General features: G+C 34.1%; 1 protein-coding gene across 3 annotated transcripts; it reads right to left on the minus strand.

The window, feature by feature from the left end:
* On the minus strand, positions 895-4691 carry LOC109347635 (uncharacterized methyltransferase C3H7.11-like). 3 transcript variants are annotated; one of them, XM_019587576.1, is made up of 13 exons: positions 4642-4691; positions 4435-4535; positions 4288-4349; positions 4113-4163; positions 3993-4019; positions 3598-3702; positions 3023-3130; positions 2761-2832; positions 2608-2658; positions 2297-2359; positions 2087-2211; positions 1630-1837; positions 895-946 (listed from the first exon to the last, which is right to left on the minus strand). In XM_019587576.1, the coding sequence occupies exons 1-13, from the start codon at positions 4647-4649 to the stop codon at positions 899-901; spliced, it is 1029 nt and encodes a 342-aa protein (XP_019443121.1). In that variant the 5' UTR covers positions 4650-4691; the 3' UTR covers positions 895-898. The 3 variants fall into 3 exon arrangements, with proteins under 3 accessions (XP_019443121.1, XP_019443120.1, XP_019443122.1); XM_019587575.1 differs by lacking the exon at positions 4642-4691 and having other exon boundaries at positions 4435-4635; XM_019587577.1 differs by lacking the exons at positions 895-946; positions 4642-4691 and having other exon boundaries at positions 1684-1837; positions 2098-2211; positions 4435-4635.

Genomic DNA, 18669 nt, shown 5'->3' on the forward strand with positions numbered 1-18669 from the left:
TTTTCCTTTTTTCCCCTCTAAAACTCAATTCGCAAGCAAACTCTAAGAAATCATAAAAATTGCTATAAACACTGATTTGACATCTCTCACCTGCTTATCATAGAGCACCATAGACAAGAAATTGTTGTCCTTATTGCCTTTCACCTACTTGTGGAGATGAGCATCATATTGGATAATATGTCCTCACTATTTTACATTTAGGTCATAAGGAGGCTTATTCCATACTAGAAACCACAATCAAAAGAGGGAGATGACTTGCTGAGATCATCGCTGAGTGTTTCTGAAAAGTGGTTTAACGTTCTAATATTTTCGACTCATGGTGGAACTGTTCAATTCCACATGTTGGAGTCACTGTATGATAAACTTAAGGAAAATGAAGTATGAACAAGGTGCTATGTTATCTTTTGTGCATGATTAGGTATACTCTTTCCTTATAAAAGATCATCACCTAAATAGTAATAGACAATCATAAACCAATAACAAAACAAAAAACAGGCTTTTGCATTCTCAAACAGATAAAGTAGAGTGATGTAAAGTTCCGTTAGATCCCCAAAATAACTGAAAAGTTAATGATTCAATTCTTGGAAGCGACACTTGTTAGGAGAGACAACTATATACGCCGAAAGAGATTAGTTCCTTACCCAAAGGGAGTGGAGAACAATCATATGCCCATATGTAAAAAGAATAACTTTACAAATTTATCAAAATTTCTCAAGTATTTAAATGAGTCAAGGTTGCAATTGTACTCTAATTATCAAAATATAATTTCATTCCAAGTGGAAGAGCAAGATGTTCAATGCTGTACTAGGAAGATCATCCTCTAAGTGGTTGTCTAAAAACCAATTTCTGACAATGTTTTCAGGCAAATTTGCTGAAACTTCAGCAGCCCACTTGTCTACTAATCTAAATCCAAGTTGTGCTGCAGCCGAAAGTAAGGTTGGTTCATCTACACAGCGAAAAATATGGCAAAGAATTAGTGCAGGAACATTATTGTCATTGCCATTTCCGAAGGAAGCAATAAGTTCTTTTGCAGTTGCAAACAATGGCAATATAGCTTCAGCAATGTTTGTCACAGGTTGACCTCAATAATCTAACGAGAATAATTTCAGAGATGAAAACGATGTGACCACATAAGAAAATTAATAGTAAAAAAAATGGTAGCCCATTTACATGAGGCTCCTACCTAGTGAGGTTGGGGAGGGTAGACACAAGCGAAGAGACTGTTTATAGGATTAGAATCCATGACCGATAAGACCCAAGACAAGCAACCTTACCGTTGCGCCAAGGCTTACCTCAAAATTAGAAGTTAAAAAAATACGAGAAAAAAATCAAATTGGCAATTAGGCTTTTGTTCATGATATAAATGTCCATTGTAATAAAGAATGAGATTAATAATGAAGGAAAGTAGCCTTCTCAATTGCAAAAAAACAAAAGGCTTTCAAAACTGGCAACAGAAATTCAAATTTGTAGAACATCTAAAAGGAGGAGCAAACTAGGATGAGATATGTTCAAATACTTCACGTAAAATTGGATAATTTTTTGGTTAGAACCTAATGATTTGCTTGTGAGTTAGATTTTGGAGGAGAATGAAGGGAAAGGGAAACAACCAGATAAGTGTGAGAGGCTTACCTCGTACTGACTGGAAGGTGAGATTCCAAACATGTTAAATGCCACCCCCTCAGACAAGTCAATTGCAGAGTCAATTAAACCACCATTCAGACTATTTTGCTTGATTTCCTCATCATTATTATCACTTTCAAGATGATTGGTCTCGGCTTCTTTACTAGAAGAACAGTTGGAACTATCTGAGACACGAAATACAGCTTGGACCCAACGCCTAAAACCACCAAACAAAGGAGAATAGAAGAGTTATTATTACACAGTCCATAGAAGATGAAAGAGAAGTTTTTTTCCTTTTAAGCAGCAGATGAAGAGAAACAAATGAAATCCCATATCTCTAGAATCTAGATCAAGAAAAGTTCAAGAAATCATCTTATATGCTAGTTACCTGAAGCAAACCACATAATTGTTTTAAAACTATTACATTACCATATAAAAATTAGCAAAAGTCATATAATCTATTTACCGATTCATTACCAATTCCCTTGAGCGGTTCTCAACTTGTTTGCAGCATACATCAAGCTTGTGAACATCAAAGCCATTTTCTTTGAATAAATTTGTCAAGAATTCATTTGAAAAATAATAAGCGCGCTGGATAGGAAACAAGTATTACATTAGATAAGAAGAAACTCATGTGAACTGAGTTACAAGATAACATGGCCAGAACTGAACTTACAGTGCCATCACCTCTAACATAAAAGTTGTCGCTAATCTTTTGACCCTTGCCGGAGAATTTTTCCTATAAAACAGAAGAATAGATATTCAAATCAGAAGTATATTCAAATGACTTTAATGGATAGGAAACAAGTAGAACATTATTCAAATGGCTTTCATAAGAAAACCAGAAGTATATTCAAATTCTTCCCATCATTACAGATAAATAATTATCAGAAGAACATTATCTGGAATCTGTATAAAAATTTTGCACTTGTCACTTTTCTAGCATTAGCATAAGAATTAAAAAAGAGAAAGTACAACAAAGTCAACCTGAGCAAAATCTCCAAAAGCATAGTCTCGGAGCAGCACATATCCATTTGGCTACACAAACGGAGGAAAGGAATCAGTTTAATCACAGATGAAAAATTATGTAGCAAGGTTTATGGAACAAATTCACAGTAATAAAGACAAAAAATATCCAACCTTGATAACTTTTCTGATATTTTGCAAAACTAGATGCATCTTTTCTGGGGACACTGCCGATAACATAAATATCTGCAAATCATGTCAGCTGCTTAAAGTCTTAAAATGAGAGACATAATTATTTATTGTTAATGAGAGCGCAAAAGTTTATCGGAAATAAGGCAGGAAAATGATAGGTTGCAACAAACAAAATCAAATGTGATTCCATAGTCACTCTACGTTAACTTTAAATATTATAACTGTAGTTCGGAATTTCAGATACCATGGTAACAATATCCACTGAAGATGGAAGAATCTCTTTGCACAGATCATCAGCCGTCAAATCAGAGACAAAAGCATTAACATGGGACTCCTTGAAGTCTTCGTTTGTCTGCAAGAAAGATAACAAGATTGTCCTCGTTAGATGCATATAAACAGTAAGGTATACTTTTCATTATAGAGATAAGCAATAAAATTCATTTCTGTTCTACCAGTATAAAAGTGCACCCTTCTATCAAAAGCAAAATAAGAACTTCCAAGTGCTAAAGTTTGTTGAATTGTAGCAGCAGAGCAACAAGTAATAGGAACTTTGGTTGCCAAAATCCACTGATATCCTAATCGATAAATTGTGCACACTTTATACCCACAATGCAGCATCACTTAAAGGGGGCTTTCCCAATGTCAGCCCATTTCATACAATGTGATTTAGACCAATGTTACATACACTTGGGTGGATTTACCTTTCTAGGCACAATGAATCTTACCAAAAATCAAGAAGCATACATTCAAGTCGCTATACATGCATATATATGAACAGAAGATGAGTGGAGAGAGATTATGAAAAAGGATATTTCCGACCTTAACCAACTCAATAGCTTGTGGTGAGAAATCGCATGCATAAATGAAAGCATCTGGATATGACGCTATCACAGGAAAGATAGTATTCCCAGCTCCACAACCAACCTGATTAGAAAATAGCATCACTCACTAAACAACTTACTAGAATAAAGACCTCCTGAAAAGAGCATGAACAGAAGATATCTCGAAAATAATGAACACTGGAGAAGAAAAACCATGTCGGAACATTCTATCAATCACCATGATCATAGGTTCACACATAATTTAACACCAAAATAACAATATTTTCACATTAATCAAATTTCAATATTCTCAACATTACTATATAATTACTATTTAGTCAATGATAACCTGATATAACATTACTATATAACTTATAAAATAACTAAACGTACCTCCAAAATCACTTTTTTTCCTGCACACTGAAAATAGTAATTTACTTAAATCATAAGTACAACAAGCAATGCATAAAAATCATTAAATAAAATAAATAGATATCATTTCCTTTCACTCACAGAAAAGTAATCCCCCCAATACTTATCCAAGTAATGCCGATCTTTGAAAAACTGCAGAAATGTATTATCATCACTATAGTCAAATCAAATTACTTAACAAATACCTTCAAATCTTCAATACAAAACACATAGAATAACTTGTTAAACAAAAAAAAAAGGAAATGGGAAAACTAACTTTGTTCTTGTGGCGCATATAGAAGACATCCCAATACCTCATAGCTTCTCTTTCATATTTTTCTACAAACAAAAACCCAAAATATAAAAATAAATAAAATTATTTGGGAATTGCGAATAGGAGCTGAGAGAGAAAAATGAGAGGTACCTTTCCAAAAGGGTGAGACCCCATTATTTGGGGTAGGGTAAATTTGCAACCTTTGTGTTTGGGGTGCCCTAGAATTATGGGTACCTCCTAATGCCATTGCCCTGCATGCTTTAGGGGTTATGCTTATACATAAGGGTGTGGTACAAGTAAGAATAAGCATTTGAGGGAAAACAACAACTAAGACAAAATAAAAGAAGCTAGTTATACTCCAACATTCAACTTTGAATTATGCTAAGTGCTAACTCTGTATTGTATGTAGGGATGGTAGCAGGCACGGGTAGTAGCTATCTGCTACCCGTTTCAAAATAGGAGAACATTATTCATATTTGCTCGTACATGTACGGGGTAAGTGGGTATTCGTGGGTATTTTTTGGTATACGTGGGTACAACGGTATCCGCGAGTTTCCTATATTATAAATGAATTTTTAATTTTTTACTTTTATTATGTTTCAAATGAGATGAAACTTAATTATTTTTGTACCTTTTGATTGAATATTTGGCAAAAACGCTAAATTTATTGGTGTTTTCTATTTGTGTGATTTTTTGTTCTCATTTTTTAACAAAAAATATATATTTTCTTTGTAAAACATGTGTGTTTATACACATGTAATAATATTCGTAAAGTGTTTCACCACCAAACTCAATAAAATATGTAAACAAAGTAAAAGGAAAAAATGTACATAGTGTAATGAATGTTAGAATAACGTACATTTTATTTTAATTAAATATAATATATTAATCATATAAATAACAGATAACCACGGGCACGGGTACCATAATACTCGTACTCACCTGTATGTACTACGGGTATTTTTTAAAACTCGTTTATATTTCTTGCGAGTACCCATTTGTGACATGTACCAGGGTCCGTATGGGCTTTACTCGCGAGTACCCATATGTATGGATTTTTTTGTCATCCCTAATTGTATGTGATGGTGATCCAAGCGTGTTAAGATTGAAAGCACACTTGAAGGGTTTATCTCAATTCCCAAGATCCATGAGCTTATGCTATATTTATTCTTTTCCTTTTTTTTGTTATTTTTATTTGGAAGAAGATTCACTTACGTGTCCCTAGTATTGATGACTAGAATTAGATGTCCTAGAAACCTATAATTGATGGCTATGATAATAAATAAATGGATCCCATTTTTAATATGAAAAATATGGGACATGAGATATAATAATGTATATTAAAATATGGGTAAACATTTGCTTTCTCACAAAAGTGTGATATTTCATATGTGGTTTCTTCTTATTTGTTGGGAAAAAAATTATTTAAGTTAAAAATTTAATAATAAAGTATTTTTTTTGACTAATCAGAAGAAGTAACACATGGAGTGACATATTTTTCGGTACAAAATATGTGCTCCCATAAAATACATTAGTGTGAAATCACAAACTCATTTCATTTTTTTAAGAGTTTAATAACTATCACTATAAAGATTTATACATAGTAAATATTTTATCCATCATTTATTTATATTTTCTTTTTGAAGAGTCAATAATGATTAAATATTAATGGTGGATGATGCAAGAACAATGTATAAATCTGATACATTGTTAAAACCATTCTTAATTTATACAATTCTCTAATTTAGAATTTGGTATTCTCTTCTCCATCATGAGTGAATAATTCCCTTTTGTTTTTAGGATTGGGGTTATGCCCTTTTACATTCAATAAATACTTGTTCTTACTTCTATTTCATTGAGTGTTGTGATTTGAATCATTAAACTCAGTTTTATTCGTGTGAGTTGTTTGACCAACAAATTACACCTCTTAGATACATTAAGGAAGGACCGAGAGGTGAACCCAACTATCTGACCCATTCAATTATTCAAACTAGAATCATAATTCACGAGAGTAGTATTAAGATTTTCGGGGGGTTTCTGGAATTCACCTTGGGTTGCTACGAACCGATTGGATAGAAAGATTCAAGTAAAGGATTTGATTGATAATCGTACCATGAAAGTATGTGAGACTTCAATTAAGTACATGTGTCAGAGCTCGAGGGAGGATGACACATATCAAAGAGCAATTCACCCTCACAACTTAAAGTCCATGAAAAGGAGCAAAACAATGATTTGTGAGTATAAATACGGTAACTCTTATCTTTGGAACTCTCCCTAAATTAGATTTCAATCCTTTTTAATAATTTCATAATTATTCTTGTTAATTTTTGAATTGTTCTAAATTCAATTTTATTTCCTTATTTGAGTTAAGTATAAATTAATTGTTATAATTAAAGGAGTTTTTCAGTCCTCGTGGGATCGATATTTTATTACTTGACAACATAGTCGTGCACTTGCGATTTGCATTATCAAGTTTTTGGCGTCGTTGCTGGGGAATGTGTCAAAATTTCTTTAATTCTCAATTAATTCATTACTTTACTCTAGTGTATTACGCGTTTTCATTTTTCTTGTACCTCTGTAGGTTGCCCATTTGGTTTATGCAAAGTTAAAATTACTTCTCAGAGCTAGAAATGACTTTTCGTATAAGAAGAAGACAACAAAGAGAAAGAGTAAGAGAAAGACGTGCACGTGTATAAACAATGGTTGAACGTGATGAAAAACCACTTCGCGACTATGCAACCACTAATGGTCGTAGTTCACGTCCTAGAATAATCTGCCCAGCTACTGAGGCAGAGAACTTTTATTTGCCATCTGCTTTGATCCAAATGGTGATGCAAAACCAATTTGGAGGATGAGCTCATGAAGATCTGAATGCCCATATTGATCAGTTCTTAGAATTCTGTGAGACAGTGAGAATTCATGGGGCTTCTGAAGATGTCATTCGTCTCCGCGTATTTCCATATTCCCTTAGAGACAGAGCTAAGACATGGCCAAGAAATCAAAATGTTGAAGTTCAGGCAATATGGCAAACTTTGGAGGAGGCTTTTCTCAACAAATATTTTCCTCCTTCCAAAACTGTGCATTATAGGCACCTCATTCAAAACTTTAGTCAAAAGGATAGGGAGTCAATTGCTGAAGCTTGAGAAATATTAAATGAGTTGATAATTGAATCTTACCCTCATCATGGTATTCCACATTGGATGTTGGTTCAGAACTTCTAGAGTGGGCTAGACTTTCCATCACAAAAATTATTGGACTCTTCAGCAGGTGGTGCCTTTATGTGCAAAGGAATTAATATTGCTTCAAAGATCATAGAGAATGTGGTTTCTAATCATCACCAATTGGTGAATGAGAGGAGATACCATCCAAGAAGAGACTCTGGTGCATAGTATTCAGGCAATCAGATGGAGAAGGTAATTTCCACGTTGGAGAACCTTTCTCAAAGGTTTCGAAAGCTAGAAAAGTACCATGCTAATGCTATTGGGTCTACTGCAACATGTGAAGGTGTGCAACAAATGGGCATGAATGGTCTGAATGCAAACAATTTACTGAACCTGTACATGGAGCTTGGGCCAATGAACAATTTGAATCATGCAATTATTATGACAATAAGGAAAGGAGTGGACAACAATTCAACCCACCATACAGGCAGAAGCAATCCCAACCTTTCCTGGAGGAGCAACAACACTTTAAATCATCAACATTAGGATGAGCAAGGTAATAGGAAACCTACAATACTGTTTCCACAGGTACAATCTTCTCCTATTGATTCCACTCTTATAATAATAATGGAAGGTCAAGAAAAATTACTTGCTAACCTTAATAAATTTCAAGAGGATCAAATATGATTAATAAAAATGTTGCAAATATGTTAAATGATTTGAATTCTAAGATAGAAAACCTAACCATCCATGGAAAAATATTAGAAACACAAATTGCCCAACAAACTAGCAACTTTTATAGACAAATAGGATGTTTCCAGGACAGCCAGAGAAAAATCCAAATAATCAACATTGTAAGGTTATTGGATTAAGGAGTGGGAAGGAACTCAATGATGTTCCACGAATTGAGAATGATATACAAGTGGAAGAGAAACATACTGAAACACAACTCCCTAAAGCGGAACAAAATTCTGAAAATGTGTCTAAGTATGTAGCTCCACCACTATATGTACCACCAATTCCTTTTCCCCAGAGAATTACAAAGGCAAAGTTAGAAAAGAAATATGGAATATCTTAAATTATATATCAAACTGCGCTTCAGTGAGGTACTGCAGGAGATGCTTGCATACATGAATTTTTTTAAGGATATTCTATCTAAAAAGAGAAGACTAGATGTTTATGAAACATTTGCTTTAACTGAGAAGTGCGGTACTTTAATTCAAAATAAATTACCTCCAATTAGCGAATATGTCAGTTAAATTCCATATATCACTTCAATTAGCGAATATGTCAGTTAAATTCCATATAGGTATCTTGGAGGATGTTCCTATCAAAATGGGGAAATTTTATATTCCAACGGATTTTGTAATACTAGAGATGGAAGAAGATGCACAAATTCCAATCATACTAGGTAGACCATTTTTTGTTACCTTTAGTGCTTTAATTGATGTTAAAAATGGAAAGATTTCTCTAAGCATAGGGGATGAAAAGGTTGAATTTGATTTTGCTAAATCTATTAAACAATCTTCTCTTAAGGACTCATGTTGCAGGGTTGATATGTTGAACCAAGTAGTGAAAGAAACGCCTAAAGTGAAAACTGAGGATCTCTTGGAGAGAAGCATGATAATAGGTGACACTTTGAATTTTGATGAGAAAGTGTTTAAGGGTAGTGATTCTATAAATGCAAGCTCAACACTCCCCTACAACTTGCATAAGTAGAGCTTGAGGGTCATACATAAATATGATAATCGGGAGACAGGGAAAGCACCTAAAACGAAAGTAAAAGCATTCCCTCTACCATGTGGTATGAGTTCATGGGATCCTGCGTGATGCGTATGGATCAACCGTCAAACTAATGACATTAAACGAGTGCTTCGTGGAAGGCAACCCACACTAGAGGTACATTTTTTTTTAATTTTAGTGTTTTAGTGTCGGCTTTAGTGCCTCATTGAGTTTGGAGCCTTTGTAAGGGGATGTATATAGTGTCAGCCACAAAAAAAATCATGAACTCTAAAAAATAAAAATAAAATAAAAAAATTACATGGAAAAGTGCTAACACGAAAATGTTTATTAGCTGCCTTATTTAAATAGGATATTTGCACCTAGTCCATATGGGACATATGGGCCATTTAAGACCTTTTTCTCTTCTTTTGCAGGTACTTCCAGTACACCCAATGAAGTCAACCACTTATAATTGGCACATCAGTTAAGGACACTTCCTACCTAACCCATGAGTTTTCTTTTTCTTTATCTTATTGTTTAGATTTTTACGTTGAAGACAATGTAAATTTCTAAGCTTGAGGAAGTTTTGCATTTAGATAATTCATTCATGTATTAAATACCATATAGATTTTAAATTTTTAGATTGAATATTCATATTATCATGCATTATCATATGTTTCATATATCATCTATCATCTGCTTTGTTCTATGTATGTCTATCTTCTTTAAATGAAAAAAGTATGCATAAATGATGATTGTTGATCTGTGACCCCCATTTAAGAAAAAATTGTTGAGAGAATAATAACATGAACGACATTAGATTTGACAATTGTGAATTAAATTTGGTTAAATAAAGGTCTTTGTTTCATAATTTCTACTGAATGTACCAAATGTGAGAAACTTGGGCTAAACATAATAAGGGTTCTGATTGGAATTGACAATTGCATAAAATCCTTTTTCTTTCATGAGTACATAACTTTCTATGATTGTACATTCTAGAACTTGATTTATGACCGTTTCAAGATTGAAGTATGTCTGTATGCATTAATATGATAGAGACAATTATGACTTTTTCTTTTAACCTTCAATCGCTTGCTATAAACATTGAAAACTCATTACTTGCCCACTTTTGAGCCTAAACTTCAATGATTTTTCATAGCTACTCAAATGAGGGTTTGGAGGAATTTATGATGTTTGGTTGAAGCAATGAGAAATGTGAAAAGGTGTGTGTGATGAAAGAATCCATAAAAATGTGAAGAAGAAAATAAATAAATAAATAAATTTCATCCCTTCTCTTTTAGAAAATATCAACAAAAAAAGAAAGAAAATACAAAGTATACTAAAAGAGAAGGGATTGGAAAGAAGTGTGTTGTAAGGAGAAAAATTGATTGAAAAAAGATCATAGTATAAAGTAAGGCCTATTAAGAGAATCTCAATGCTTCAATCAGATGTCTAAAAAGTTTAATTATTTTGGGAAATATTTGTAAGTCTTTTGAATTATCTTTTCTTTGACTATCCCACCTTAAATCATTCACCTTGGCCACATTACAACCAATTAAAGACCTCTTGATTTTTGCATGCATTCAAATACAGTCAGTGGCGATTTGGCCTATAAGCCTATGGTAATTTACTTTTATGAAAATTTCTGAGCGAAACACTATGACATTTAAACACATGAGAGTGATGTGAGAAGAGTGATCCAAATTCATGTTGTTGTTATGACTCAAAGACTTAGCTTAAATTAAATTTGTTTATGATTGTCTTGTCGTGATCTTTGGATTGTTTCAAAACTAACATGAGATTGCTTGTTATTTTGTGTCATGGTTTCTATATCATCATTCATACATAATACTTCCTTGAGGACAAGCAAGAGATAAGATTGAGGGGATTTGATGAGTGTGAAATTATGCTATATTTGCATTGCATTTTAGGATATAATTAGGAGTTTAGGATTGTTTTAGCTTTTATTTCTCTTTGTTCGGGTTGAGCGGGTGTTTTTGGCTATGTTGTGCAGTTTGGAAGGATTAAAGTTAAAAAGAATAGAGATTGAGTACAAGAAAATGGAATTCAGTGTTGAGGTTATGCGAAGATCAATTGAAGGGCCAAAAGAAGTCATAGATGTTATATTATATTCCTAATTTTTAGATTTGTTTTGTTGGGCTTAGCCCAATATTTTGTAATTAGGATAAATAAGGATTCTCCCTCAAGGATGGAAAAATTTAACACTTTACATTACAATTCTATAATTTAGAATTTGGTATTATCTTCTCCATCATGAGTGAGTAATTCCCTTTGTTTCTAGGATTATGTTTATGCCCTTTTACATTCAATGAATGCTTGTTCTAACTTCTATTTCATTGAGTATTGTGATTTGAATCATTAAACTCAGTTTTATTCGTGTGAGTTGTCTGGCCAACAAATTGCACCTCTTAGATACATTAGGGAAGGATCGAGAGGTGAACCCAACTATTTGACCATTCAGTTATTCAAAGTAGAATCCTAATTCACGAGAGTAGTATTAGGATTCTCGGGGGGTTTCTAGAATTCACCTTAGGTTGCTGCAAAGCGATTGCATAGAAAGATCCAAGTAAATGATTTGATTGATAACCGTACCACGAAAGTAGGTGTGACTTCAATTAAGTACATGTGTCAGAGCTTGAGAGAGGATGCCATATATCAAAGAGAAATTCACCATCACAACTTAAAGTTCATGAAAAAGAGCAAAATAAGGATTTGCGAGTGTAAAGGCAGTAACCCGTATCATGGGAACTCTCCCGGAATTAGATTTTAATACTTTCATAATTATTCTTGTTAATTTATCAATCATTCTAAATTCATTTTTATTTCCTTATTTGAGTTAAGTATAAATTAATTGTTATAATTAAAGGAGTTTTCCAGTCCTCGTGGGATCGATATTTTATTACTTGACAACATAATCGTGCACTTGCGATTTGCCTTATCATATACCAAGTCACCATCTTCTGGGATGCTTGAATCAAGAAACACCTCATAGTCACTCAACCTTGAAGGTGGTTGTCTGTGTCTATGAGATGTAGGAGGATTGTTGATTGGCAGTGCTACTGGATTGTTGTTTGTCATGATCTCCTCTATGGCACTCTCTTCATTTTCTTAAAATTGTAACAATGTCTCTTTGCCATTCCCTTCACTCATCAAGTTCCAATCCCAACATTGAATTTCATTAAACTTCAAGTCTCTACTCATCATTAATTTGTTCTTCTTTGGATCAAACACTTTATAAGCACTAGTGGAATGATATCCCAAAAATATTATTTTCCCCCCTTTCAACTAGCTTCCTCCTACTTGTTTCAGGAACATGCTTGAAGCAAATACATCCAAATATTTTGAAGTGACTCACACATGGTTTAAGCCCTGTCCAAGCTTCCTCTAGTGTCTTCTCATCCAACCTTTTGGTTGGACATCTGATAAGTATATATACTGCAGTGGAAACAGCCTCACCCCAAAACATCTTGGGCAAACTCTTAGTTCTTAACATGCATCTAGCCATATTAAGTATGGTTTTGTTTGCCTTCTTTACTATTCGATTGTGCTATGGTGTGTAGGGTGTTGTGAGTTTATGTGTAATTCATTCTTTATGAATCACAGCTGATACATACTCTCCTCCTCCATCAGATCTCAATTGTTTTAGCTTGGTTTCACTTTGATTTTCTGCTTGAGCCTTAAATCTTTTGAAGATGTCTAGGACTTCACTTTTCTTCTTCATTAGATTGATCCAAATTTTACTGGTATGGTCATCTATGAAGGTCACAAAGTATCTATTTCCTCCAATATAATTCACTTCAAATGGACCACACACATCAGTGTATACCAATTCTAGTGCCTTTACTGTTTTTGTAGGCACTTGTGATGCAAAAGATTTTTTGTCTATTTGCTTGAGATGCACTCTTCACACAATTGTCTTGGTTCTCTGATATATGGTAGTCCAACCACCATGTTGTCTCTATTTAGCAAGCTTAGGCCTTTGAAGTTTAGATGTCCATATCTCTGGTGCCATAGCCATGTATCTTTTTCCAGTGTTGACTGCAATTACCTCTGTTCACCAGTTTGAATGCATATCTTGAAGTTCCTATTGGTTGAGAGTAAAGCCTTCAATATGTTTTGCTTATCTTTGTCAAATACCTTCAACATGCCCTCTTTTATCACCGTAGTATAGCCTTTTTTCTAGCAATTGTCCTAAGCGGATCAAATTGCTCTTCATCATCTTAGGGACATATAGGACATTGGAGATGCATACTTTCTTCCCATCCTTCCTCTAGATCATAACCTTGCCAATTCCTTCAGCTGAGCCAACACTATTATCATCAAACTTGACTTTGCTCTTAGTTGTTTCATCAAGGATGTGAACTAATCTTTCTTGTTTGTCATGTGGTTAGAGCAACTTGTATCCAAGTACCATAAATCTACACTTTCTTCAATGTTTTTTACAGTAGCCATCAACAAGTAGTATTCATCATCATCAGATTCTCCACCTTGTGCCATTCTAGCTTCTTCATCTTTCTTGGATATCATTTTGTTGAGTTTACATTCTGCTGCATAGTGCCCATAATTTCTACAATTGTAGCATTGCACTTTGATCTTGTCAATCTTTCTCCTATTCAGTGAGTTCTTGTATGAACCTTTCCTTTGATCACTCACAGAAGTAGTGGAGTTACTTGATTTCTATGATGATGACCCTTGTTTAAACCTTGAGCCTTGAAAGTTTCTCCATTTCTCATTCTGCCATTTATCCTTGCTCCTTTTGTTCTTATTCCAATGCCCAAGAGATTTCTTGGTTTGTTGAGCTTGAAATGCTTGATCATCATTCTTTTCCGCAAGTCTCTCTTTCAGCCTCTGTTCATGAGCTTCAAGAGAGCTTTGTAGTTCTTCTACCTTGTAGTTCTCAAGATATTTGGACTCCTCAATTGCTAAAACAATATGATCATACTTATGAGTTAAAGTCCTGAGTATTTTCTCATTACAGCTTGATCTTTTACCTCTTCTCCATAAGACTTCATCTGATTTATTAGTGAAGGAATCTTGGTAAAGTACTCTGAAATTGTTCTGTTCTCCTCCATTTGAAAGAGTTCATACTTCCTTCTCATGGTTTAGAGCTTCATCTTCTTAATTTTTGCAGTCCCTTCATAGCTTTTTTTCCAAACACTCCCATGCATCCTTAGATGTCTTGGCACCAACTATTCTTTCAAAGTTTTCCTCATCAACACATTGATGGATCAAGAACAAAGCCTTGTAATCCTTTTTCTTGGATTATCTATGGACTGTTCTTTGAGCTTCACTTGCATTCTCTCCAACCTCTTGATAGTCATTCAGTATAACCTCATACACTTCTTGAAAACCAAAGATTGTCTTGATTTGAATTCTTCATCTATCATAGTTCTTGGAGTCAATGATTGGTAGTGTCATTGAAAATCCATTATCATTTGTCATCTTGGATTCACTCTTGCAAAAAAAATTTCCTTTTGCTGCAACACTCTCTTCCCTTCCTTTCTTCTTTGACTTTCTACACAAAATCCACACAAAATCTTTTTCCTAGCTCTTGATACCGCTATTAAACCAAGAACCCTCTTATGCATACACAATGCACTAGTTCTTTGATAAGCACAACAAAACAGTAAGCTGTGCACACATAGTGTATTCGCAGCATCAACTTGAAGATATAAAATGAGAAAGAATGAAGTATGATTGACAAGAGGAATGAATAGAATGAATTTAGTTGTACTGGAAGTGTAAATCCCCGAAAATTACTCCAAAAAATATTGCTCAAAAATGGGTAAAATATTTTTTAATAATGTAATATAAAATTTGTTTCCTTATATTCGTTTCATTTTCGGAACATCACTTTAAGTAACATACAATGCAGAAAATAAAAAACCGTTTCCTAATGATAATCAAAAATAGCTCAGCATATCTTTGAATAATACTTCATTAAAGAGCAGGAAATATTAGTACGAAATACAAGGCGGAATGAAATCTTCTCATAAACTGAAACTATACAAAAAGGCTGAGACATTCAACACATCAAAAAGTACCCTACACAGATACCCTACTCAAAAAGCAAAATAGAAATGGAAATGGCTTCTAGAGGCTAGCTCCAGTGTCTGTGGGTGCGCTAGAGCACTCACTCTCCTCCATCTCAGATTCGGAGGAGACTTCTACTACCTTGATGGAGTCCTCGATGCAGATTAACTCCACACAGTCCTCCTTAGCCTCTATCTCTTCCTCCGGGTCATAGGACGAATGCTATGACCTAGTCACCGCCCTTGCATCCGCCTGGGGCTCGGGCATGGTCCGCAGAGCGGCTCTCCTCCATACTGGGGAACTGATCACGCCATCCGAACTCCGTCGCCTCCTAGATGGCCCTGCAGCAGCTGGTCTGTGAGGAGTCATAGACTGAGTAGACGACGCGTCAAGTGCCAACCTTCGATCAGGCACGGTGAAGGAAGCCTCCAGCTTCGCATGATGGGATGGGAAGCACATTGTAGATCCATCGCATACCATCTCCAGCTCCAAGGCACAAGGGCCTATGTAGGTGTATCGATTTTTCTCAATCCTCTATGCCCCTCCTAGGACATCGAGAAGCAGTAACTCCGAATCCTCGCAGAACATTCCATCTGAACAAGAACGCAAAATGAAGACAAATAGAAAGAAAATCGAGTAAGACATCTAATGAATATTACTCATTGATAGCGTGGAATTACATAGAATATCACATCCAGACAGACACACATAATATTTTTGAAAGCATTTATTCAGTTTTTTTATTTTAGTTGGGAGTTTTCTTCTCTCAACAAATCACCCTGACAGCAGTGTCAATTTGTTGAAAGATTAATACTCTCATTTTCGTTATGTTCCTTTTGTAAGTAAGAGAACTCGGTTTTATTCTTTGTTCGCCATCTCGGCTTTGTTGAAATAAATTCCAACGTCGGTATAATGGTTTCAAGAATATTCTAGTTACAACTTACTTTCTTAATAATCATATGAATAAGTCATTCCTTCTTTGCCCCATCTCGGCTTTGTTAGAATAAATTCTAACGCCGGTATAATGGTATCGAAGCAATTACCTATTACATAATTATTAAGTACCTTTGAATACCATCTCGATTTTGTGGAATAAATTCCAACATCGGTTTAATGGTATTCTAATATATAAAAGTGATGAATAGTTAGTTGTTAGAAATAAATAAATAAAGAACAAAAGAATAATAAATTTAGTGACCTTTTATTTATTTACTCCCTTTCGGGTTCATTTTATTAACAAACCAAACTTCTTCCTTAAGGAAGGTTGGTATTAAAGATTAAATAAAATGCGGAAAGTAAATAACAATAAATAAAAGTTAGTAAGTTAGTTTCATCACTTTTGTATATTAAAAGGTGTTTTCAACAAATAAATTTATTGATAACACTTTACTATTTTACAATTTACACCTCTTTTAAGATTCAATTGTAGTATACTATAGGGCTATGTCGAACCACAAGGAATTACCTAGTAAAATAAAGCATGTAACATGTCAAATTAAAAATAATGGTTTAAACATATTTTGATGATTTTTCGGTTTGATTTGCACATAAATAAATCAACAAGAAAAATAAACTAAGTATTCACAAATTCTTGAGAAGACAAAATCTTTTAGAATAAGAAAACATATTTCTCATCGTCTTTTTGAGTTTGAACTACTTAGACAAGTTCTTATGTTTTACTTTGGTTAACCCCAAACACCAAGGTCTGAAATCCTCCTTTTAGTGTATATCCTAAAATGGTAGAATCATAAACACTTATATTCATCACTTAAACAATACTACGACCATAAAAGGGATTAGGTTTTCACACCCTAACCATTGGTGACTCTAATATTGAATGAGTGATGAATGTAAGATCTTAAGAAAAGCATGCTTAACTTGGCAAATAAACTAAGTAGTACAACTACTCCAAAGTTTATTTGTTAAGTATTTTAGACAAGTAATTTTGAATTGAAATCATTTTTTAGGTGATCAATCTAAAAAGAGCATTAAGTACTTTTCAAACAAATAATATTAACCAAAGCACCAACATGAATGATTAAAATCCAAACTTTTGTAAATTAAGAAGAAGTAGAAATTACATAACCTTGTTCAAAAGAAAATGTTTAGGAGCATGAGCTATCCATCCAAGGATTGGATGCTTTTGAGTTCCAAATGACTGGGACGTGTCTTGGTGCTTGCTGATTTGGCCAGGAGTCTGGTTCTCCCGTGAGCAGCTTGGTTGGACCACTGAACAGCTTGTTCAGCAGCTTGGTCTTGTGTTAGGCTCGTGTCTGACCGTGTCAAGCATATTTCTGACCGTGCCAGGCCTAGCCTGGTGCTAGGCTGAGCGGATAAGCCGGTCCGCTCAGCTGCCTAGTTGAGCAGTTTGTTCCAGGTTAGGCAGGTGGCCAGGTCAGCTCAGTGGGGCTTGTTCCACGCTCAGCTGCCTGGTTGAACACCTTAATTTTCTTGACTTTTGTTGCTTTTTGACCATGAATCTTTTCTCTTCTTTTCTTCATTTTATTTCCTACAAAATACATAAAAAGGCAATACAAACACAAATATACCAAATTGTGATATTTTATACAAAAAGTATTGTTTTAAGTTGGTTTTTCTCAATTATGCTTAAGATAAGTGCCATAAAAGTGTATGATTTTTAGGTATGTTTGGCACTTATCAGTCATGTTACTATCCCGTTACCCAGATGCCGAAAATTCAAAACTCAAATTAATCATATCCTTTGTTGTGTCACTTTCTCATTGTATTTATTCAATTTTTTCAAAAAGTGATCAACATGATTTCAAAATGTACAAGCATGTCAAAAATAGATTTCAATGAGATTTTTCATGAATTGTGAATTTTGACACATAATGCTTCAAACAAGAATTTAGATGCTTTTTGTTATAACAATTGTGTAACAATTGACCTAAGCAAATATTTTTCTAACAAAAATGTTTTTTTGCACAAAAGTTCAAAAATGGAACCAAATGGGGTAAGTGTTTCACTCAAAACACAACTTGTTTGATTTGCAAGAATGTAATTTTGTTTTTCATCTTAACACTTACTTTGATTGCACAAATTTTTCAAGAATCACTAAGGTCTTATTTAGGTTGTAATGAGGCTTGGCTATCAAAGGAAATTGGTTTTTCAAGATATTCAAAGATACTTTCAAAGTTTAAAAGAGAGCAAAAAATAACTTTTCATTAAAAACATATACTCCTTTTTTTTTTCCATTTTTCCTTCCCTCATTCTTTTTCTTGACCTTTTTGTGTAACTTCTCTTTAATTTTCTCAATCTCTTTTCACTCCTTTTTTATTTTGGATCTTTTTCTTTACTTTTTGACTTGTAAAGAGATTGAGAATTTTTCCTTGAACACTTTGTTACTTTGCCAACCATTCCCCCAAACTTAATTTCTTCCATCAACCTTCCTTTTGAAAAATGCTCTCTTTTTACTTAGAAAAGTATA

The sequence above is a fragment of the Lupinus angustifolius genome, chromosome LG05, assembly GCF_001865875.1.
Source record: "Lupinus angustifolius cultivar Tanjil chromosome LG05, LupAngTanjil_v1.0, whole genome shotgun sequence".
NCBI classification, from domain to species: domain Eukaryota; kingdom Viridiplantae; phylum Streptophyta; class Magnoliopsida; order Fabales; family Fabaceae; genus Lupinus; species Lupinus angustifolius.